This window comes from Tamandua tetradactyla, chromosome 16, assembly GCF_023851605.1.
Source record: "Tamandua tetradactyla isolate mTamTet1 chromosome 16, mTamTet1.pri, whole genome shotgun sequence".
Lineage (NCBI taxonomy): Eukaryota > Metazoa > Chordata > Mammalia > Pilosa > Myrmecophagidae > Tamandua > Tamandua tetradactyla.
In genome coordinates this window covers 62,284,640-62,308,644 of record NC_135342.1, presented here as the reverse complement: position 1 = coordinate 62,308,644, position 24,005 = coordinate 62,284,640, and the positions used below count along the sequence as shown (strand labels likewise).

The 24,005-nt window shown below is 46.3% G+C and overlaps 2 protein-coding genes across 10 annotated transcripts in view; one reads left to right on the top strand and one right to left on the bottom strand.

The window, feature by feature from the left end:
• SMPD3 (sphingomyelin phosphodiesterase 3) overlaps positions 1 to 5,716 on the top strand; it is a 103,960-nt gene extending 98,244 nt beyond the window's left edge. The window contains exons 8-9 of the mRNA XM_077132818.1: positions 1,899 to 2,061; positions 2,403 to 5,716. Coding sequence (XP_076988933.1) covers positions 1,899 to 2,061; positions 2,403 to 2,504 — 265 coding nt within the window. The 3' untranslated portion in view covers positions 2,505 to 5,716. The remainder of the gene's footprint in view (positions 1 to 1,898; positions 2,062 to 2,402) is intronic.
• Positions 5,717 to 6,525: 809 nt separating this feature from the next.
• The window catches only part of PRMT7 (protein arginine methyltransferase 7), a 110,749-nt gene continuing 93,269 nt past the window's right edge, over positions 6,526 to 24,005 (bottom strand). For all 9 annotated transcript variants that reach the window (XM_077132817.1, XM_077132816.1, XM_077132810.1 and 6 more), the window contains 5 exons: positions 11,617 to 11,778; positions 10,150 to 10,224; positions 7,990 to 8,150; positions 6,979 to 7,072; positions 6,526 to 6,741 (listed from right to left, as the gene is read on the bottom strand). In XM_077132817.1, coding sequence (XP_076988932.1) covers positions 6,562 to 6,741; positions 6,979 to 7,072; positions 7,990 to 8,150; positions 10,150 to 10,224; positions 11,617 to 11,778 — 672 coding nt within the window. In that variant the 3' untranslated portion in view covers positions 6,526 to 6,561. The remainder of the gene's footprint in view (positions 6,742 to 6,978; positions 7,073 to 7,989; positions 8,151 to 10,149; positions 10,225 to 11,616; positions 11,779 to 24,005) is intronic.

Below are 24,005 nucleotides of genomic sequence, written 5' to 3'. Positions count from 1 at the left end.
TAGCAAATAAAAATACAAGCAGAGATAACATAAACCGATTGTTTCCAAAGAAGAGACAATTCCATCCCAGCCAAACTTCATTCTTGAACCTTGATGAAACTTTCCTAAAGGGCACACTTTTGAGAGGCCAACAGCAGAACTAATTTATAATTCACAGCCTGAGACTGCACAGTCACAGTGATGGCTCCTTGCAGCTAATTTGAGCCAATTAATTAGATTATAGACTAAATTTGAAACATCATCCTATGCCGAGAAAATTATCTTTTTATGAAATGATTAAAAAATGACTATCAGTAACTCTCAGATCATTGAGGCTGGAATTAATTATCAAAGGCAAAGGATGGTAATGGATTATATTTCTCAGATGTAATGATGCTCTGAATGTCATTAGTGTATTTCTCTTAAGGTTGATAAAAACGTTATAGAAACCCACATTTGCTGATTGTGCCTGCTCAGGCACCTTCTCAATCCATCTGGCATTAATGGGGCTGAGGGCTGGCAGTGCCCCTCCCTGGCCTTCTGTGCTGGGGCTCACACCCGCCTCTCCTGGGAGAGGGCCTAGAGTTGGCACGCAGGAAACAGGCACACTCCTGTTTCCTGGCTATGATGCCAGTCACCCACCCAAGCCCTCTGTCCTCACTGTGTGATCTGAGGTGGCACTTAAGTCCCCCATTATTTGACTACCCTGAGAGCAGGGTGAAAGTCCCAGCCAACCTTGGTTCCTTCTTTGGCATGCCCAGTCCCCTAAGTGTCTTGGGACCCAGGGCAACCATTCTTGTTTCGTACAGGAGGAAATGGAGGCTGAGTTTGGCAGCACAAGCTAGGTTGCACACACAGCTACTTGGGAACAAACTGGCAGAGTGGGGTCCGGGTGCTCTCTTGGCTTCCCTAGCCCCTGCAAAGTCCAAGGCTCACTGCAAAGTCCAAGTTCTCCCAAACAGGGCCCTGCTGGCTCAGAGCAGAGCCTTGCTGGGAAAGGAGTAGAGGTGGTGCTATCCCTGACTTGGCCAGAGGGTCCAGGCCACAATGACTGCTCTGATACATGTTTTCATTCAGAAGACCCAAGGGGGCATGGGACAGTTCTGTAATAGACCGCAGTGGCCCAGTCCAGCCAGGAAGTTGTAGGTTCTGACTCAGTTTCCCTCTATCCCTAGTTCCCCACCCCTTTAAAAATAATTTTTTTTATTGTGGCAATACAAATATAACACAGAATTCCGTTTTAATCATTTTTAAGTGTACAATGCAGTGGCATTAATCACATTTACAATGTTGCACAACCATCACCATCATCCATTACCAAAACTTTTTTATCACTCCAAACAAAAAGCCTGAATCCATTAAGCAATCACTTCCCATTTCCCTCCCCCACCCTTACAGCCCCTGTGGTAATCTAATCACCTTTCTGTTTGTATGAATCTGCTTATTCTAGGCATTTCATATAAGTGGAATCCTATAATCTTTGTCCTTCTGTTCTGGCTTATTTCACTCAACATGTCTTCAAGGTTCATCCATGTAGTAGTGTACATCAGACCTTCATTCCCTTTTACAGCTGAATATTCCATTGTATGGATAGCCCACATTTTGTTGACCCATTCATCTGTTGATGGACACTCGGGTTGCTTTGGATATTGTGAATTATGCAACAATGAACACTGGTGTGCAACTATCTGTCTGAGTCCCTGCTCTTGATTATTCTGGGTAGACAGCTAGGAGTGGGATTGCTGGGTCGTATGGTAACTCTCTGCCTCAGTTCCCTTTTTTGGACCCACAGGGAAGAGATATCTTAAACCCAGAGGTTCACCTGGCCTACTCCTCCCCAACTTTGGACTTGCTGAGGCCCCGGGGTGGGGAGGGCTGGTGTGGGGTTTGCCCACTACACCTGCCTGCTATATACACAGGGTCTTGGAGAGCGAAGAAGGCCGCAGGGAGTACCTGGCGTTCCCAACCAGCAAGAGCCCTGGGGCAGGCCAGAAGGGGCGGAAGGACCTGCTAAAGGGCAATGGCAGGCGCATCGACTACATGCTGTTCTCCGAGGAGGGGCTGTGCCTGGACTGGAAAGTCGTGAGTCTGGGGTGGGGGAGGGGCAGAATGGAGCAGGGCCTGGGGCTGCCCATGGGCCTCTGCACCCCTCCAGAGCACTCACCTGCACTCTCAGATCCCCTATCCCAATCTCTTCTAAAATGAGGCCTGCCACTCCCACAGACCTTTAGAGCTCCCCCCCCCCCCCCCCCCCCCCCCCCCCCGGAGCCCTTGGGCCCCAGCCCTGCCTTCAGGAAGTTCAGTACCAGCCCAGCCTGGAGGCCCCAGACCTGGAGTGCCCAGGCTACCCTGCCCTGCCCCCCAGGCCCCTCTGAAGGACACCCCATGGGTCTAATCAGGATTCTCCCCTCCCCCCCCAACAGGAGGTGGAAGAATTCAGTTTTATCACCCAGCTGTCAGGCTTGACTGACCACCTCCCAGTGGCCATGAGGCTGATGGTGTCTGCTGGAGAGGAGGAGGCCTAGATCCGCAAAGTTGTCTGGCAGTCCGAGCAGTGGGGCCTTCGCCAGCCTTTGAGCCACAGCCCCTCCCTGGGCCCGTCCCCTCCAGTGAGTGCCCAGTGCTGGGGGAGGGACAAGAGGAGAGGGGACCCATCAGTCCCCAGTGAGCCCAGAAGCAGCGCTGCCTGCACCTCTAGGTACGCACTGTAGACAGGAAAGTCAGGCTGGGCCCAAGGCCCCAGCTGCCTAACCAGTGCCATTCTTTCAAAACCGTGGTTTTCTACAAATCTACAGCACAACCTAGTTTGTAACCCGTGGGATAGTATGAGACCCGGGTTTATGTACTCTTTGTATATCTCTTCTCAAGCTTCCTCCAGGGTTCCCTCTCTCGTCTGCTGCCAGTGTTGTCTCGCATGATGCACCCTCGCACGCACGCTGCCCGCATGCCACCCACCGCCATAACCCACAGACCCCTTGCTCGGGCCTCACCCAAGGCCAAACTCCAAACACAATCAGAACCAGCCAAAGAAGCGCTTCCTGGGCACGGGCCGCCGCGCTCCGCCTCCAGTCCAGGGCGGCTCACAAGCAGGGACCGCGAGGGCTGTGTCCAGTTACCAGCAAGCCTGGGATTCTTCCCCAGGGTCTTGCATTCAAGGGCGATTACATTTTAAAAGATAAAAAGTTTAAAAAAAAAAACAAACAAAACCCCTCACTTTAAAGGGTCTGCAAGTCTCTAGGTAGAACTTTGCTCTCCCTGAGACAGGGTCCCTTCCCCTAGCCCAGGCACCCCAGGGTCCTGCCAGGTCCAGCCAGCCCCAGGAGCTCCTCTGGAGATACAGCCTGGGGAGTGGAGCCATAAACCAACTCCGAGGAGAAAGCGCCCACCTTTTTTATAAGCAGAAGGGGAACTCACAGCATATGGGGGGGTGCTGATTTTGAAAATGATACAGATTTGTAGCTTCTTCTCTTCTATCAAAACCAACACATCCTCCTCTCTGCCTGATACTCTGTAGCACCCCCTCCGGACACCTCTCTGGTTCGGGACCAATCCTTCCTTAGGGGCTTTCCTCCTCTGTGTGCTGGCTGAGCTCAGGAACTATCTGTCTGCCCCTGGTTGGGAGAGGCTGCAGCTTGGGCCCCAGCCCACCCCTCGCACCAGCACTCTCCACCCCAAGCTGGAAGGGGGCAGAGGCTCAGAGAGTCACCTCTCACTCCCCAGTGGGCATGTGAGGGGCTACAAGGCTACAGGACTGCTTGGTCAGAACAGGCAGCCACACTGGCTGGCGTCCAGATGCACACAGCCCTCTGTCCCCAGCCACCCAGGCTATCCCTGGGCACCCAGGCCTGGCTGTGACAAAGCTTATCAACAGCCAGTGGCTCCACACCTGCAGCTCCCTGCCCCACTTCAGCACTGCCTCTGCCCACCTGCCTTTTAAAACAGACAATGGGCACTCTCCCTGGAGTCACACAAAGAGGGGTTTTTCAGTTTTAAGGTGCAAGGTTCGACCCACCCGGGGATTGTTTTTGACACCCTCACTGGTCTCCTCTTCTTGCAGCACCCTAACCTTGGCTCCAACCTGGCTCCAAGCCAGCTCTGCCCAGCAAGTCTGGGGAGGGAGCACCAGGACCCTGCTGGTAGAAGCCTCCCGGTGTTGGAGTGCTGACGCCGTGCCTTGTCATCCACTGAGCTGCATGGGGGATCCAGGGGGGGGCCAAGCAGCCAGCAAGATGCTAGGCACTGTGCTGGGAGAGGACAATCCTAGAGTCTGGGGAGCTCCGTGCCATGGAACTGTGGCCCATCCACAATGACCTTGGCTTGCCCTGGGCTTGGTGAGCCGCAGGGCTGAGGGCTTCGTGGCCTGGAAGCCTCCCCTCTCCCAAGCTCCCAGCCCTGCCCGTCCTGCAGTCCTGGGCCAGGAAGGGGTGGCTCACTGCTGACGGCTACCCTTGCCCTCCTCCAAGGGCCTGGCCTTCCAGGGCTTCAACCAAGCTTCATGGAATCAGCAGCAGCCAGGAATCTGTACTCAAAGGCAAGACTCCACTGGGAGGACTCAACCCTAGATCTCCAGGCCAGCACCAGGGCAGAGGCAGCTGGGGCTCCAGAATCAGAGAAAAGCCAGCACAGATTAGCTCCTCCCAGAGAGCATCTCCCCTCTGAGAGGAGCATGGGGAGGAGGTCTGCTGCAGGGCCACTTGCTTCCCTCCCTCCTTACTCACAGGGCGGCCTTAGGCGAGTCTCACCTCCCTGTGCCTCAGTCTCTGTGTCTTGCCTCCCCTCTGCCCCTCCCAGCCCCCCACAGCACAGCCCGCCATGGCATGTCCCTGGCAAGGAGGCCAGGAGCACCCAGTCTCACACTTCATCATGCCTGTGACTCCCAGGGCTTGTGGACAAGCCAGATGTTTCTGTTTTGATTTTTTTTTTTAAAGAGAGAAAAGAAGCATTTCCAGGGTCTCAGATTCTGTGACATCTAGGCCTGGGAGGAGGTGGGCACAGGGGTAAAATCTTAATCCCCAGCCCAGGTTCTGTGCCTGCCCTGGGCCCAGCAACTCAAGAACAGCCATGAGGCAGGTGGGTTCAGCTTAAGAAGGAGTGTCCATTTTCATTTGTTCAAAACCACCATGAGTATAAAGTATGAATAGCAACCTTGATGCTTTTTAACTATTGTATTAACTTGCCGAGATTTAGAAATACTGTTTTAAAAAAGAAAAAAAAAAACACTTTTTTAATTTCCTTATTTTTTTCTGTATTGTATCCTTATGGGATAAGGGGTTTTATATGGTAAGCATACCTAAAGTTTTGGTAAAAACATTATCAAATATATATCCAGATGGTTCTTCCCTAGAAGAAAAACAATCTTCACACCTGATAAAATATTTTGAAAAGAGGAGTGTTTTCTTCCTTTATTGGTGCTGAAAGGAAGGATGGATAATGAAGAGAAAATAAACTGTGAGGTTCAAGGCTGGTGTTCTCCATTTATTTGAACGACAAGCTGGACTGGGTCTGCTCTGACTCCAGACCCCTGGGCAGGGAATTCAGGGCAGACAACCAGGCTGGAGACCATGGGGCAAATGCCTCTTCAGCCTTCACCCACAGGAATAGCCTGAGCTCACCCAGAAGTCCTAGGAAGTCGGCTCCTTGTGGTTCTTAGTGTCTCCCTTCCCCTGAGAACTGAGGTGAATGGCAAAAGAGGGCCTCAAGTGTGGGGGAGAAACAAAGGTGTGGCCTCAGCGGGATTCTCTGGCCTACCCTGGTGAAGCAAGGCTGGGGCTAGGGGCCTCTGCACTGCACTCATCTGCGCCAGAGATTTGTAAGGGGATGGTGGGTCCTTCTGACATAAGCCAAAGACAGTAAGGAGCTACACAGGAAAAGGATGTACCTCTTGGCACCCTTTCCTGATGGCTGGCTTCCTGGGTCTGTATCTTAGGAAAGCTTTTGGAAGTCTCCTCTCTCTCCTCTGAAAAGCAGCCTGTCTCCAGGTCTTAGATCTTGGCAGGACACCCACTGGTGCTGCACAAAGAGGCCAGACACCCAGACACTTATAAATGCAGCTGGGCGAAGGAAACCTATCTCTGGCCAGGACTCTTCAAACCCAGGACCCAGCCCTGGTGAGTTGTCTCCACCCATAGAAAGCCCTCCCAGGTAGGCTGGGAGCTGGTGCTTCCCAGAGAGCAAGATGGGCAAGGTAGGGTCCCACCATCCACACTGCAACCACCCCTGCCACTGCCCAGTAAGAGAGGGGCATGGACAGTCTACCTGCCTCAGCCTTGCTGGACTTCTGGGCAGCTATTCCCTTCCAAGTAAATCAGGAGAGACTGCCTTAGAGTTTTCTGAGTGTTTCCAAACCAGAAGCAGGGGCACTGACAGCCCCTACCAAAAACTTCTTGGCCCCCTCCAAGCTCCAAATTCAATTGCCCATGTGTTCAACAAGCACCAGCCCAAGTTGCCTGCCACACCTTGAGCTAGGAGTCGACAATGCAAAGGTGGGAGAGGCTCCTCTGAGCCGAGACTAGACACCCTTTACTACCCAAGAGAGCCACAAGCCACTCACAGCCTTGGGCCACTTTATTTCTCAACCCAGGGTCAGTGTACAGTGCCCAGGTCATCTGAGAGCCTGAAATCCAAGCTGATGTCTCCGGTGTGGGGGTTAAATTCCACAGCATAGGTGACCATCTGGGGACCACCTGGTGCCACTCTGGGGTCCAGTGTGGGGTTGAAGAAGTACACGGCCTGCTTGCAGTGGGGATTCCAGCAGCAGTCCCCCTTTGGGAAGAACAGCATGTGGGGAAAGTGAGGGCCCCCAATCCCCTTTCTGGGTGCCTCCGGCCCCAGCTACACACAGCTTAGGTGCCAGGTCACCAGGATGACTGTCAAGCTGTTGCCTGGCCTGCAAAGCTCCTGACACATGCCCACGACACAGGGCGGCACCACCCACCCCACCCCCAAGTAGTGCCTGCTCTTGAGCGGAACACACTCAGGGACCCAGTGCATACAGCATACCTCATCCGCAGGCTTCAAGAGGCCAGTGCTGACTGTGCTGTCTGGGGTCAGGTGGTAGTCCATCCACAGCACAGCCCCATGGTTCCTTCCAGACCTGGAGGGGCAGGAGGGAAGGAGTGTTGGGCCAAACAGAAATAACAACACAAGAGATGGATAGGCATGGCCACTATCCCCAACCCTGCTTTCCAGAGACCCCTGGTCTTCCCCACTTCCATCCTATCCAGTCAAGAGGCTCCTAAAACTCCCCATCTAAAGATCACATGGAAACAGCTGAGCAAGAGCGAAGGGGTCTGTGCTCTCAGCCACAAGCTCAAAGCCATAGTTGCTCCTTACAGCCTGGCTAGACAAGTGGAATATACCAGACAGACCAGCACCACTGTGGAGGGAAAATCTTCCTTAGCCTGAGGTCACAGAAAGGCTCAGCCCAGGAGGCTATGGAGTGCAGTCCGGCCACTACAGCCCAGAAAGCCCCTCCCTGGATTCCTGGACAGCAGGTCAGGCTTCACACGGGAGCTGTGAGGGGCCAGTGCTGCCTCCCCCAGTAGAGAAGCCCAAGGAGCCCCAGGCTCCTGGCCACCTTTGCTATAGAAGGGAGCTGGAGCAGGATGGGGGTCTGACTATCTTGCAACAAGCAGCCTCAACAATTCCTAACCTGCTTTAATTCCCAGAAGAGTTCTAGAAAAAAATGGTCCAGTGGGTAAGCACAGTTATAAAATTGATGTTTTCTGCTGCTGTGATCCAATATGCCACTTGGCTCAAAAGGAGCCTAAGAGGTGGTGGCGGTGATGAGTAGACCCCAACCTGGGCTCCTCATTTACCATACCCAAAATCCATGAGGACCTGCTACACACTCAGAGCCACTCAGACAAAGAAAAGCAAGGATGAGACAAGGAAAAACTGTCCCATTCATTTGCAAGTGGGCCAAAGGAAGGGTCTCTCAGCCAGCCATGCCAGGGAGAGTGGGCCCCCCACAACTTCCTTCACCCATCCCACCCTGCCCATCTACTTCACCTCCTCAGCTCAATGGAGCCCTCAGCATGGACAAGCTGCTGGGGAACTGGCTGCCGAAAATCAAAGATCAGGACCTGCTGGGGCTTGGAGAGACTGCGGCAAGGGTACTCCCACAGTGGGTGGGGCTCAGCCTCCTTGCTTTCCCTGAAGTCCAGGGCATGCTGAGAAGAGAAGAAGATCAGGGAATCTGCAGGGACAGAGCAGGCAGTCCAGTGGTTCCCCTCCCCTCCATGGCCTGGGTCCTTTGGGGTAACAGCCACAGTCCCAGGTGCCTGGTACAGACCAGCTAGCTTCTCCCATCCCTGCTGCCACTCACTGGCCCTCACTTAACCTCTCTACACCTCATTTTCGCTTTTTTTAAAAAAGAGGATGGCAATGCCTAGCTCCTGAGCTATTCTGAGGACCAAGGGACTACATATGGAAGCACCTGGCACTCATACCCTTAGGATTTACCACTGCAGCTTGAGTTGGATTGACCTCCCTATGTAAGGTTCCCTGTCCTGAGGGTGAGATATATGCCTGAACAAGTCATTGTAGTGCTGGGGAAAAAGTCCAGTCATGCAGGAGAGAATGGGGGCTGGGTAAACAGAATGGCCTAGGGTAAGCCAGCGGAGGAGGGCATCTCTGGGCTGGATCCTGATGGTTAAACAGGAATTAGCCAGGTAGAGGGCTCAAAAAAGCATGTACAACCCAGTAGGGAAAGGAGGGTACAGGAGGCAGAAGAGCAGAGCAGTTACTGTGCAGGGGATGAGGGCATGCTGGGAGCATTACAAGGAGCCTTGCAGGGTTTCCCCAAGGGAAAGATTGAGGCCAGATTTAGAATCCACAAGTTCATGTGGGCTTTGTGTGGAGGAAGGCCTAGAACAGGAGAGGCAGGAGTCTACACAGTAACAAGGGAAAGATGATGGTGGCCCAGACCAGGACAGCAGCAGTGGGAAAACAAAGCAATTTGAAGCTCATTGAAAAGCTCACAGAACCTAATGGCCAACGCTGGCACAGGTGCAGAAGGACTTGCTGGGGATGATACCCGGGTCCTGGCTGAATGCCTGCTGGTCAGGTACTTTGTGGCCCTCGGTCTAAGTTGGGGAGCACTGTAGGTAGCCAAATTGGGGCAGGAAGAGCAGGGAGCTGTGGAAATGAAAGGTCAAAGTATCTGAGATATCCCCGTGCTCTTGAAGGACTAAGGGCACCAGCCAGGGAAGGCAGGGGTCCAGAGCATGACCTGAGAGAGGACTGGAACACACGACCTCTCAGGAGTGGAGAAGAGTGGGGGAAGGAGTCCAGGAAGGAGCCTGGGGAAAGGCCAGAGAGAACAAAGGGACCCAGGACCATGTGGCATCTTAGCTCAGAGAAGCAGCAGCATTTCCAGAAGCACAAAGTGGTCTGTAGTCTGCTGTGGAATGGCAAGTAAGAGGCAAACTAAAAAATATCCACTGGATTTATATACTTACAAAAAAATGCTTACACAAGCAATCAAGCTACAATCAGTGTAGAAAAATGTGGACAGAAAGATAAGCAAAAGAAGGAAAAAATGAACCACTTCCTAGCCACATTACTAACATTTTGGGATTCCACTATTCTTCCCCTTTTCCTGTATGTATATGTGAGTTTTCTTAACACATAAATATGGGAATATGTTCCTTGCCCTACCCTTCTCACACAGGTGTGTCCTCTCTTCTTACTTCAATCAACACAGACCCCAATATGTACTACTGGCACTTTGGGGACCACCCTGGGTTACAGGAGAACGTGGGTCTTGGGGATTTACCCAACCCTCTACCTTTGAACATTTAGGGCACTGCCAAGATTTACTGCATAAATAATACTGCAGTGGCCCTCCCTATATATCCCTCACCATGCTCTGGTGCTCTCCTGTGGAATAGAGTTCCTAAAGTGAATATAGCTGGTTCACTTGGACCTTTTCCAAACACCTACTGGAAAGATTGTCCCAACAGAGAACAGGCTGCTAATATGCAGAAGCAGATGCATAGCATGGAGACACCTGGGCCAAAGCCCAGATTCCAACTCAGGGATCAGAGCATGGGTCAAGAACTGGCCTTGTAGCATGTGGCCCAGGTGGTCAGCATGTTCCACACTTTGATGGTGCTCCTGTAGGGGCCTGATGTGACAGGAGTGGGACACAGCTCAGCTGGGTCCTACCTTAATCATGTCATCCATGATATGCACATCAAAGCCTTCACAGTCACCACAGGGGCTCCGAATCCGCCAGAGGTCCTATGAGGAAAGCACAGCTGTCATCAATGCTCACCCTCTAGGGCAAAGCCAACAACCACATCCACTAGGGAATCTGGGCAGGTGTGGCCACACCACAGGTCCTGGGACTAGCAAGCAAATGTCCACACCCAACAGGGGACAGAGGAAAGTGTGGCACTAAGAGCTAGAGGAGCTGGTGAGGCTAGTTTGTGGACAGCCCAACCCCAATTCTACAGCACATCTTGTTTCCACACACCTAAACGGAGACCCCCAAGACTGAAGGGATTCAGAGACACCAACAATCCAGTGCAGTGTATGTAGCTGATTCTGAGATGGGAGTCTGCCAATCCTGACAGGATACCAAGCCAGAGCTATTGGGTTATGGTGTCCATGCTTCCTGCCCAGACCATCTTTGGGAAGAAATTTATAAACTAGCTCTCCAAGGCTCTGTGCCTATAAACAGAGCACAAGGATGATGGGAGTGCTAAGAAGGCTCTCCTTGTCATCTTAAATTGCTTTATGAAACTTACTGCGCAAACACAGGTTTTACAATGATTATGTGGACACTTTATTTAAATATACCTATGGTTAAGCTAGCTAAGATATCCATTTTTGGTAGTTCTAAGTGTTGTTTATTTTCTTAAATTAATATATATATATATCAGAGGCTCAACACAACGAACATATATATAAGAGGCTCTTTGAGGGATGAAACCAAAAGAACAGATTCCAAGGGTTGCATTTAGGCCACCGATTTTATGTCCTCTGCCTCCTATGATAATATGCTTGGGAATAAGTGTTATTCTCTACATTCTCTCTTTGGCATGAAAACTAGAATTCACATGTGAACCTGATCATATAAATAAATATCACAGAAGAAAAGTCCAAAAAGTAAGTAATGGAGCCACTAAGTGACAACTGATTAAAACACTTCTTACAAAAGAAACACCAAATGAGAGTCACTCTATAGTTTAGGTTAAAATCATTACAAAATCCTTTTAATGCAAAATGCCATTCTCAAGATGACTTTGTGACTGTGGTTCTGCTTTGATGAGAAAATTTAAATAGTTTCTCAACTTCTTGCATAAAGAAGCTGACTCTCCCAATCAAAATGCTTTTAACAACTGGAACCTCAGCTCTTAATGAGAGTAGAGCAAGCTGCACAGCATGTCTTCTGAAACTCTTACTTTATACTTTTAAATTACTCAGATAAGCTATAATTGTAAAATGACAACATACAGCCATTTCAATTGCATATGTTAAACTACTGCATTTTAAAAAAGACAAGCCTCTTACATCACCCCCTGCAGAGTACTGATACAGAAAAGCAAAGACCCTAATCCTCAAGACCACAGGTACCCCATCTGCACCTGAAGTCTCTACAAAGAAACAAGGTTCCTCTAGGTGGCCTACCCTGAACTCCACAATCATGGCATACAGTGATGCAGCCTGGGGCATCACCACAGCTCCAGGCCCCAGGTGCTGGTCCACGGCAGTCCGCACATACCAGAAGTACAGGTTGTGCCAAGGCAGCAGGCTGGTGGTGAAAAATGGCTCACCCAGGAGGAGAGAGACCTGGAAATAGGAACAAGAAGCAGGACCAAGGTGTTAGAAAGATTCAGCTGAAGAGTGAAGGAGAGGTCACAAGCATCCTGGGAACATGGAAGTTAACAAGCAATTCACTCACTCACTCTGTGCCTCATTCAGTCAACAAAAAAGCATGCCAAGTCTATCTGTACATGGCCCTGAAAATATAAAGATTGGTCTTGCCTTCAGAAGCACAAAGTGGAAGTGGGAAGAAGACAAGATGGAGATTGAACTGAATAGGATAGGTGCTTTGACAGACAGAGGCACAAAGGGTGCATAGAAGGTCCCCACAGGTACAAGCACCAGAAGGGCTTCCAGATGGTATCCTGGACATCCTCACTCAAAGTTTTATCATCATGACCTATCATCAGTGCTCATCTAACACTTTCTCCCTCATTAGGCTCTGAGCACCACAAAGACAAGGTCATAAGTAGCATGGTGCCCCAGCCCCCAGCAAAGTACCCAGCTCAAAGCAGAGCATCAGTAAACATTTCCTGCAAGAATGAACAAATGCATGAACAAAGAGGAGTCAGAAAATCACAGAGAGGAGTGGAGGACTGTTCCAGGCAGAGGAAGGGGCCAGAAGCAAAAGCATGGGCATGAGTGAGAGCAAGGCCCTTCAGGAGCTCACTGGAGTAAGGATGCAGAGGGTAGCATGGGACAGGGGGATGCCAGAGGTGGACCAGGAACCAGATCAACCAAAGGCAGCTTACAGGATGTTAAGGGGACTGGACCCTGCCCTGGAGGCAAGAGGGTGTCACTAAAAGGTTTAACTAAGGGTTCAAATTAAGAAGGAATGTGTTACTAATTGCAAGATGTTAATAATAGGGTTGTAGATGGGAACTCTATTCTCTGCATGTTTTTTTCTGTAAACCTACAATTTTTTTAATTAAAAAAAAAAGCATTAAAAAATAGTTGCATAAGGGGGTATAAGTGTAGTTTAATGGTAGAATTCCCACCTGCCATGCAGGAAACACCAATTCCTAGTCCAGTGCGCTTTCAAAAAAAAAAAAAAAAGAAGGGATATGTTTAGAAAGATCTCTCTCAGGCCCAGGACATATAAGGGGAGACTGCTTACAGGTGGAATCAGGGACAGGAGGTGACTGAGGTGAGCAGTACAATCAAGGAGGGGCCCAGGAGGGGCGAGAATCTATGGCAGGAAGGGAAGAGAGAAAGATGTGGCAGAAGCTAAGAAGGCAGACTGCAGGGATTACACAGATGGCATCAAGAGAGGGACTAGAGGCAAAGCCTGGGTTCTGGCTAAAAAAGATGACCAAGAGACAGTAGGAAATACCAGAAGACAGAAAAGGATTGGCCCTACATACTTTCTCCCTCCCATTGGGAACTAGACAAGGATATCCACTCTCCCCACTTCTATTTACCATTTTGCTGGACAGTCTAGCCAATGTAGTAAGGCAAAAATAGAAATTAAAGGCATTCAGATTGGAAAGGAAGAAGTAGAGCTGTCTTTACTCACAAATGACATTATCCTATAGGTAGACATTCCTATGGAACACACCAAAACAAAACAAGGTCACAGGATCCAAATCAATATACAAACACTAATTGCATTCCTACTATATACTAGCAAAAACAATCCAAACATGAAATGAAAAGGATAATCCTATTTACAATAGCATCAAAAAGAATAAAATAATTAGAAATAAATTTAACAAAAGAGCAAGATTTGTAGACTGAAAATGACAGAACATTGGTGAGAGAAATTATAGAAGATCCAAATAAACAGACATTCTATATTTATGGACTTTGAGACTCAATATTGTTTAGATAGATGACAACTCTCCTAAATTTATCTATAGATTCAACGTAATACCAAGTGAAATCACTGCAGGCATTTTTGTAGAAATTGGCAAGTTGTCCTTAAAATGCGTATAGAAATACAGGGGTCCAGAACAGCCAAAATAATTTTGAGAAAGAACAAAGCTGGAGGACTCACACTGTCCAATACCAAAACTTGGTACAAAGCTACAGTAATCAAGACAATGTAGAACTGGCAGTGAGGACAGACAAATCAATGGAGAAGAAATGAGAATACAGAAGTAAACCATCACATTTATGGTCAATGGATTTTCAACGAAGGAGCCAACAGTATTCAATAGGAGAAGGGTAGCCTTTTTAACAAATGGTGCTAAGGACAACTGGATAGTCACATGCAAAAGAGTCACACATTACCTAGCACCATCAATAACAATGAACTAAAAATGGATGACAGCCTAAATAAAATATCCAAAACTATAAAATTGCTAGAAGAATATACAGGAAAAAATCTTTTGTGCCCTTGAGTTAGGTAAAGAGCTTTTAGATATGACACCAAATGTATGAGATATAAAGGAAAAAAAACTAGCCAATTGGACTTCATCAAAATTAAAAACTTTTATGCTTCATAAGATACCATTAAAAAATGAAAAGATAAGCCACAGAAGGGGAAAGCATATTTATTTGTAAACCATATCTGATAAAGGACTTATATCCAGAGCACATAAAAAACACGTATGGGGCAGTGTGACAGTGGCTCAGTGGTAGAATTCTAGCCTGCCATGCCAGAGACCCAGGTTCAATTCCCAGTACCTGCCTGTGGTAGTTAGATTCAGTTGTTAACTTGGTCATGTGAAGGTACCTGGTTCTGTTGCTGTGGACATGAGCCAGAGGAACGTGAACCTCATATGTTGCTCATTACATCTGCAGTCGGCTAAGAGGGTGCCTGCTGCAGTGAATGATGTTTGAATTAATTGGCTAGTACTTAAATGAGAGGGCTCAATGCAGCACAGCCCAAGCAGCTCAACATACCTCATCTCAGCACTCACAGCTCAGCCCAGGTCTTTGGAGATACAGAAAGAAATCATCCCAGGGAAAGTTGTTGGAACCCAGAGGCCTGGAGTGAAGGCCAGCAGAGACCATCCTGTGCCTTCCCACATAAGAAAGAACCTCAGTTGAAAGTTAGCTGCCTTTCCTCTGAAGAACTAATGAAATAAATCCCCTTTTATTAAAAGCCAATCCATCTCTGGTGTGTTGCATTCTGGCAGCTAGCAAACTAGAATACTGCCCATGCAAAAACAAACAAACAAAAACACTTATGAATAAGAAGATAACTAATCAAAAAAGGGTTAATGGAGGGATGAAAATGTTCTGCAGCTTAGTGATGGTTACACTGGACTGTGAAAGTAGTCATGTCACTAACAGTAAATTTAATAATAATAGTAAAAGAATGAAAGAATAAATCAAACACTAAAAAAAAAAATCCACAGGGGTAGGAAGGAACAAAGTGGAAAGGGCAGGCATAGAAGATGGCCTTTTCTAAACGTATTTTGCTCTTTTATGTTTCCAAATGTATTTTGTTCTTATTTTGTCACTGATTACAGAATTTAAATATTTAAAAAGAACCCTCATCTATTAGGGAAAAAAAAGGACAACTTGTACACAAATGTTCATAGCAGCATTATTCATAATAGCTGAAAAGTATAAATGACCCAAATGTCCATTAACTGGTGAATGAATAAATAAAATGTAGTATTATCTATACAAAGGAATATTATTTGACAATAAAAAGAAATGAAGTGAGTTCTCTCAGCCCTGGCACTGCCTCCACAGGGAAGCCGTGGGTTTAGTCCTGCAGGATCCATGGGGGAGCCACCCACATCACTGGGACCTCTTTAGTCATGTCCACAGACATCAGTTCAGCAAATCAGAAGTAGGTTCCCAATTGGAGCAAGGAGAGGAAGTGTGGAGAGAAGGAATTGGGATTTTCTAATCCCAGAATTCAGATTGGACAAGCACAGATGACTCCAGCCCGGATCTGCCCACTGCTTCCTCCTGAACAGACTCAGGCCTGCCTTCCAACAGGAACACACCAGCCTGACGTCAGCCTCTCTTCAGTGCATCCCACCAGAAGAGACCCAAAATCCACCTACTTCAAACATGTGATGTCAACTTGGTAACTAGGTGAACTTTCTCCAGATTTCTCAATGCACACATGCAGAAACTATTTTTCCATTATAATGAAATGGAAATCTATGGGGCTATATCCTAGGAATGTTAATATCATTGTTTGCATCTGACTTTATAGAACACTAAAAAAATCCTGACAATCAATATTACTGTCACTTTCTCTCAGAACACACACCATGCCTTTAGGAAATATGAAGATTTATAAATTCAGTTAGAAGGTATACGAATGAATATCTTTTCCAATTAGTCATCAAATATAAAATTTCTATTTTCTAATTTTGCCACTTTTCTCCTTAGTCATTCGCAAGTCTCTCCCTATCCACTGAGGAAACAGAAAGTGTAATCAGAGTGAATGTTCATATATACTAAACTCAGATTGCATATTTTGTATCGACAGCTTAGTTTATGAAATTATTCTAATTAACATAGAAAATATTTTGTTTTGTATTTTGAGGACACTGTAAAATGATACTAAAAACTTTCCATGATCTTAGATGGATATTCTAGGGGTTGCTTTTCCATTTGCTACATTTACTGCTTTCGCCTCCCATACGAGTCTTAATAAAACATTTCTTGATTGGATTTACATCATATGAAAAGCCATAAAATTATGTCCTTGTTACATGAAGAAGGAAAATTTAAGTCATTGAGAAAGATATAACTGCAAGCAGGGCAATAAGGAGACTGATAGTCACAGTGCTCAGATGGAGTGCTGAAAATCAGATCTTTGGTTGGGGATAATATGCCTAGATCTGTGTTGTGCTTTGTCCTGGAACCCAGCTGCTACTCAGTAATAGTCTATATCAGAAGCTTTTCTAGGCAAGTCAATACTTAGTGATGTGTTCAGAAGTCAGATCTCATCTTGAGTCTTGTCACAGGGAGCATAGGGTCAGACCCTGCTGACATAGGGAAGTCCATATAGGTGCAGGAATATCATGAAGTTTCCAGACAGACGTGAATCTACAGCATCATGCCAGCTAAAAGTACATCAACTGATGGTGATCCCACAAATTTGCATTAATCATCTCTAAAGTAGAAGATGATGGAATGAAGACTGGCAAAACTCACTCCTCTGCCAAGAACACCTCATGGGAAATACTCATGTCCCAGTGCCAAAAAAGTGTTCTAACAGGAAACCAAGCAACAACAAAACTTAGACAAGAGAGGGAAACCAGTCTTCAGAATAATCTTATCAACCTAATCAGAAGCCAGATATAAAGAAAAAATTACAAGCCATACTAAGTTACAAGAAGACATGGCCCATTCAAAGGAGCAAATTAAAAAGTGGGAGGAGATACAGAATTGGAACAGCTTATCAAAGATATTCAAACAACTCTCCTAAACCAATTCAAGGAGATGAAGGAAAACATGCCTAAAGAAATAAAGGATATTACAAAGACACTGGATGAACATAAAGAAGAATTTCAAAGCATGCAAAGAAAAGTAATAGATTTTATGGGAATGAAAGGTACAATAGATGAGATTAAAAATATGCTAAAGTGATGCAACAGCAGATATGAACAGGCAGAAAAAATGATCAACAACTGAGAAGACATGGCTGAAATCGAACAGACAAAAGAACAGTGAAAAAAATGGAAAACCTTGGACAGGGCCTCAGGGAAGTGAATGACAACATGCAGCTCACAAACATATGCATCATGGGTGTTCCAAAAGGAAAAGAGAAGGGAAAAGGGGCAGAAAGAATATTAAAGGAAATAATGGCAAAAAATTTCCCAACTCTCCTGAAAAACATAGGGATTCAAGTCCAAGAAGAAAAATGTACTCTAAACAGAACAAACCCTAGGAGACTGACTCCGAGACAAACTAATCAGAATGTCAACTGCCAAAGATAAAGAGAAGATTCTGAAAGTAGCAAGAGAAAAGCAATGCATCACATACAAGGGAACTGTAATAAGATTAAGTCCTGATTTCTCATCAGAGAGCACAGAAATGAGAAGGCAGTGGTAGGATATATTTAAGGTCCTGAAATATAACTTCTGGCAGCCAAGAATTCTTTATCTGGTAAAACTGTCCTTCAAAAACTGAGGGAGAATCTAAAATATTTATTAAAAAACAGAAGCTGAGAGAGTTTGTTACAAGGGTCCTGCCCTACAAGAAATATGAAATGGAATTCTGCCAGCTAAATAGAAAAGACAAGAGAGAAAGGCTAGCAGAGGAGTATAGGAATGAAAACTTTCAGTAAGGGTACCTGAAAGGATAAAAAGAGAGACAAAAACATGTCATATAAAAGCCAAAGGGTAAAATGTTTAAAGTACTGCTTTCATAGTAACAATATTGAATATTCATGGATTAAACACTCTCATCAAAAGACATAGATTGGTAGAGTGGATTTGAAAAATATGATCCACAAATATTACCTACTAGAGAATCAGATAGACCCAAGAATACAAATAGGTTGAAAGTGAAAGGCTGGAAAAAGATATTCCATGCAAACAATAACAAAAAATTAGCTGGGGTAGCTATGCTAGTATCAGATAAAACAGACTTTAAATACAAAAACATTATAAAAGACAAGGAAGGACATTATATATTAATAAAAGGGGCAATCCACCAAGAAGAAAAAACAATCATAAATATTTATGAATCTAACTACACACAAACACTGGCAAAACTGAAGGGAGAAGGAGACATCTCCACAATAATATTTGGAGACTTCAATATACCACTTTCATAAATAGAATATCTAGACAGAGGATCAATAAAGAAACAAAGAACTTGAATGAAATGATAAATGGACTAGACCTAACAGACCTTTACAGAACATTATACTCCTATACAGCAGGATATATATTCTTCTCAACTGACCATGGATCATTCTCCAGGATAGATTATATGTTGGGCCAAAAAATCAAGTCTCAATAAATTTAAAAAGCTGAAAGTTACACAAAGCACTTTGATCATAATGGAATGAAGCTGGGAATTAATAACAGGCAGAGAATGGGAAACTTACAAATATACGGAGGTTACAAAACACACTCTTAAACATCAGTGGGTCAAACAAGAAACTGCAAGGATAATTAGTAAATATCTTAAGATCTATGAAAATGAGAACAGAATATATTAAAATTTATGGGATACAGCAAAGACAGTGAGATGGAAATGTATTGCTCTAAACACCTAACTTAAAAAGAAGACAGAGCTCAGTGGTAGAATGCTCGCCTGCCATGCAAGAGACCCAGGTTCAATTCCCAGCCCATGCACCACCCCCCAAAAAAAGAATTAAGAGCTAAAATCAAAAGTGACTGCACAGGGGAAAATTCAAGTTCCCCAAGTTGAATTCTTGATATTCTCACAAGCAGTGCAGATAATCAAAGCTATAGGCTGAACCACCAATCTTGGGGTTTGTTCATATGAAACTTAACCCCACAAAGGATAGGTCAAGTACTTAAAATTAGGCCTATGAGTCACCCCCAAGAGGACCTCTTTTGTTGCTCAGATGTGGCCTCTCTCTCCAGCCAACACAACAAGCAAACTCACTCCTCTGTCTACGTGGGACATGACTCCCAGGGGTGTGGATCTTCCCAGCAATGCGGGACAGAAATCCTGGAATAAGCTGAGACTCAGGATCAAGGGACTGAGAAAACCTTCTTGACCAAAAGGGGGAAGAGTGAAATGAGACAAAATAAAGTGTCAATGGCTAAGAGATTCCAAACAGTCAAGAGGTTACCCTGGAGGTTAATTCTTATGCATTAAATAGATATCACCTGTTAGTCAAGATGTAGTAGAGAGGTTGGAGGGAACTGCCTGAAAATGTAGAGCTGTGTTCCAGTAACCAGGTTTCTTGAAGATGATTGCATAATGATAGAGCTTTCACAATGTGACTGCGTGATTGTGAAAACCTTGTGTCTGATGCTCTCTTTATCTACCTTATCAACAGACGAGTGAAACATATGGAATAAAGATGAATAATAGGGGGAACAAATGTTAAAATAAATTTAGATTGAAATGCTGCGGACTGGTGAGGGGGAGGGGTGGGGGGTATGGTATGTATGAATTTTTTTCTGTTCTTTTTCTTTTTCTGAATAGATGCAAATTTCCAAGAAATGATCATGATAATGAATAATGCAACTATGTGATGATATTGTGAATTACTGATTATACATGTAGAACAGAATGGTCAAAAGTTACAATGTTTGCATTTGTTTGGTGTTTTTTGGTATTTAAAAAAAATTAAAAAAAAAAAAAGTAACTGCACAAATATACAGTCTTGGATTCTAGGGCCAAGATGGGGGCTTAACGAGGTGTGGGATTTAGTTCGTCCTCACGAACAGCTAGTAAATAGCCAGGAACAATACAGAACAACTGCAGGGGTCACATCACTGACGGAACACCGAGTGTACACCTTTCTGGACAAGCTGGACCAGCTGCGAGCCCACCCAGAACCGTGAGTCCCCCAAGTTGTGGGGGGGACACCCCTCCCCCACAGGCTGCTTCCCAAAGGGAAAAGGAAAGAGACTTGACTAATAGCAGGGGCTGAGTGCAACCAGCTCCAATTGTGGAATTAATTAACAAATTCTGACTACTAAAAATAGGCCCCCAGCTCAGCTGAACCTTGAGTAAAAGCTGAGGTTGCTGGTTTTTGCCCTGGCACAGAGGGGCAGGGCTGACCGGGAAAAAAAAAAGAGAGGTTTTTTTTTTAATCAGATAGTACATAATACTCGAAAGGGTCTGGGCCCTGAACAAAAGGAGGGGGCACATAGGACCTGGAGATACACAAAGCAACATACCAACTTAAGCTCTTGATTGGCAAGCCTAAGGAACAGGGATCCTGCTCTACAAAGGATTTTTCTTTTTCCTTTTTGTGGCTGTGGTTCTATGGCTTGACTATGCTTTGGATACAGATGCAGGGTTTCTCAGGCTCCAACTGCCCCAGCATGGGCAAAATTAAGCTTGTTTGAGAGTTTGTCTGAAGCCTGTGCCTTCCACAGGAGAGGGTGGGGCACAGCTTCAAATGGATTCCCTCCCTCAAGGAATTCAGACCCCAGGATCTGGAAAACTGAAGCAATTAAAGCCAGCCTACCACCTCTCCTCTGTCTCACCCACACCCCCGGCAGGGAGAGTTTGCTGAAGTTAAAGGTACCACATCACCTTACGCTGGTGGGAACCACAGGCAGACAAGCACCACATACCAGGCAGGATAGGAAAAACACTGAGTCCAGAGGCTTCACAGGAAAGCCTTTCAACCTGCTGGGTCTCACCCTCAGAAAAACTGATGCAGGTGACTCTTTTATCCTGAAAGGAGGCCAGTTGGTCTGGGAAAAACTGACTGGGGTCTGTAATACCTAAGTAGACCCTCCAAAGGGGGAAAAAAAACCACAGGCTGGGCAAGAAACAAGAAAACAACAATTGAAAAATTCTGATCTGTTAAACAAAACCTAAGTAGAGGTATAGAATAAGCTGAACTGAATGTCAAAGAACAAATAGACAACAAAGTCATCCAGCAAGAAAATCTTAGGTAAAAAAAGTGAAAACAATCTCCACAATAAACTAATTAAGGAAATTAAATGCCTAGATGCCAGCAAAAAAAAAAAGAACCATACTAGGAAAACTGAAGATATGGCCCAGTCAAAGGAATAAACCAACAATTCAAATGAGATACAGGAGTTTAAACAATTAATTCAGGGTGTTCTAACAGACATGGAAAACCTCATCAAAAATCAAATCAATGAATTGAAGGTGGATATAAAGAAGGTGTGCTGGTTTGAAATGATGTATGTACCCTAGAAAAGCCATGTTTTAATCCTAATTCCATTTTGTAAAGGCAGTCATTTCTCCCAATCCCTATTCAGTATTGTATGTTTGACAACCTTTGGAGATGAAGAAGGAAAATGTCTCCTGGGGAGCTGCATGAAACAGGAAGCCAGAAGAAGCTAGCAGATGATGCCATGTTTGCCAAGTGCCCTTCAAGATGAGACAGGAGCCCTGATCGTGTTCACCATGTGCCTTTCCAGATGAGAGTGAAACCCTGACTGTGTTCGCCATGTGCCTTTTCACTGAGAGAGAGAGACCCGGAACTTCATCGGCCTTCTTGAACCAAGGTATTTTTCCCTCAATGTCTTTGATGGGACATTTCTATAGACTTGCTTTAACTGGGACATTTTCTCGGCCTTAGACCTGCAAACGAGCAACTTATTAAATTCCCCTTTTTAAAAGCCATTCCGTTTCTGGTATATTGTATTCCAGCAGCTGGCAAACTAGAACAGAAGGCAAGAAATGAACAAAAAGAAGCAATTGACAGTCTGAAAAAACAAATCATGGAACTTATGGGAATGAAAGGCACAGTAGAAGAGATGAAAAAAAACAATGGAAACCTACAATGTTAGATTTCAAGAGGCAGAAGACAGGATTAGTGAACTGGAGGACGGGACAGCTGAAATCCGACAAGCAAAAGAAAATATAGGGAACAGAATAGAATAGAAAAATATGAGCAGGGACTCAGGGAACTGAATGACAACATGAAGTGCACAAATATATGTGTTGTGGGTGTCCCAGACAGAGAAGAGAAGGGAAAAGGAGGAGAAAAACTAATGGAGGAAATTATCACTGAAAATTTCCTAACTCTTATGAAAGACTTAAAATTACAGATCCAAGAAATGCAGTGTACTCCAAAGAGAATAGATCCAAATAGATGCCAAGACACTTACTAATCAGAATGTCAGATGTCAAAGAAAAAGAGAGAATCTTGAAAGCAGCAAGAGAAAAGCAATCTATCACATACAAGGGAAGCTCAATAAGACTATGTGTAGATTTCTCAACAGAAACGAGAGAGGTGAGAAGAGAGTGGCACGATATATTTAAGCTACAAAAAGAGAAAACTTGCCAACCAAGAATTCTATATCCAGCAAAACTGTCCTTCAAAAATGAAGGGGAAATTAAAACATTTTCAGACAAAAAATCACTGAGAGAATTTGTGACCAAGAGACCAATTCTGTAAGAAATACTAAAGGGAACACTAGAGACAGATAAGAAAAAGACAGGGGAGAGAGGTGAGGAGAAGAGTGTAGAAATGAAGACTATGTGTAAGGGTAAAAAGAAGGAAAATTAGATATGACATACAAAATCCAAAAGACAAAATGGTAGAAGAAAGTACTGACCTTATAGTAATAACAGTAAATGTTAATGATTAAATTCCCTCATCAAAAAACACTGACTGTTTTTCTCCGCCGGCCCGCCGCGCGGCGCCCACGCCCCCGCAGCAGCCGAGCCGCCCGCCCTCCTTCTCCCCTCTCTTTCTCCGCCGGCCCGCCGTGCGGCGCCCACGCCCCCGCAGCAGCCGAGCCGCCCGCCCTCCTTCTCCCCTCTCTTTCTCCGCCGGCCCGCCGTGCGGCGCCCACGCCCCCGCAGCAGCCGAGCCGCCCGCCCTCCTTCTCCCCTCTCTTTCTCCGCCTGCTCCGGCTGCTCTCCAACCACCACGGTGCCCTCTTCCCCCGCCTTCACCGTGCTCCTCCGCCACCAGCCTCGACAGCCTTGCCGCCCTCACCTTTCCTCCTCCAGAACAGCTACTGGGGGAGTGAAGATAATACAGAGCAGCTCCCGGAACCACGAGAGAGATCAAAGGGACAGCGTACCCCATCCTGGAATGGCTGACTATCTGGGAGAACCAGCTCCGGTGAGATCACCAAGGGGCATGGGCTTTCCTGGGTGGGACGGCAAGCGACCGGAGTCCCTCCCTTCCACCTTCCTGTGCCAGCTGGTAGAATTGGACAGGCGGTCCCCTTAGGCCGCGGCGGCTGGTGCCCCCACCACACGAGCCCCCCCGGAACAACTGAGATAGTTGGGTCGGAAATCCCCAGACTGCGGAGAACAGTGACCGGGGGATCCCTTCCAAACACGTGACTCCCCCGTCGGCTGGGAACAGTGTACTCTCCCGGGCTGCGACAGCTGGCGCCCTCCCGCCACGCTTGGTGCCCCGGGCCGACTGGCTAATTTGGCCGGACGCTCTCCTGTGCTGCGACGGCCGGCGACCCTCCCCGCGTTTGGAACCCCGGGCCGGCTGGCATTCTTCCAAGACGCTTCGGTTGCCGAACCTCCCCTACGGCGAGAGTTTTCCAGAGTTGAGGGACCCACAGCAACTTTCGCTGGTGGAACCCACAGACAGGCGTGTGCCACGAGTGCCACCTACTGGGCAGGATAGGAAGAACAGAACCCAAAGATTGCACAGAAAAATCTTTCAACCTGTGGGGTCGAACACCCGGGGAAATCTGACTAAATGCCCAGACGCCAGCAGA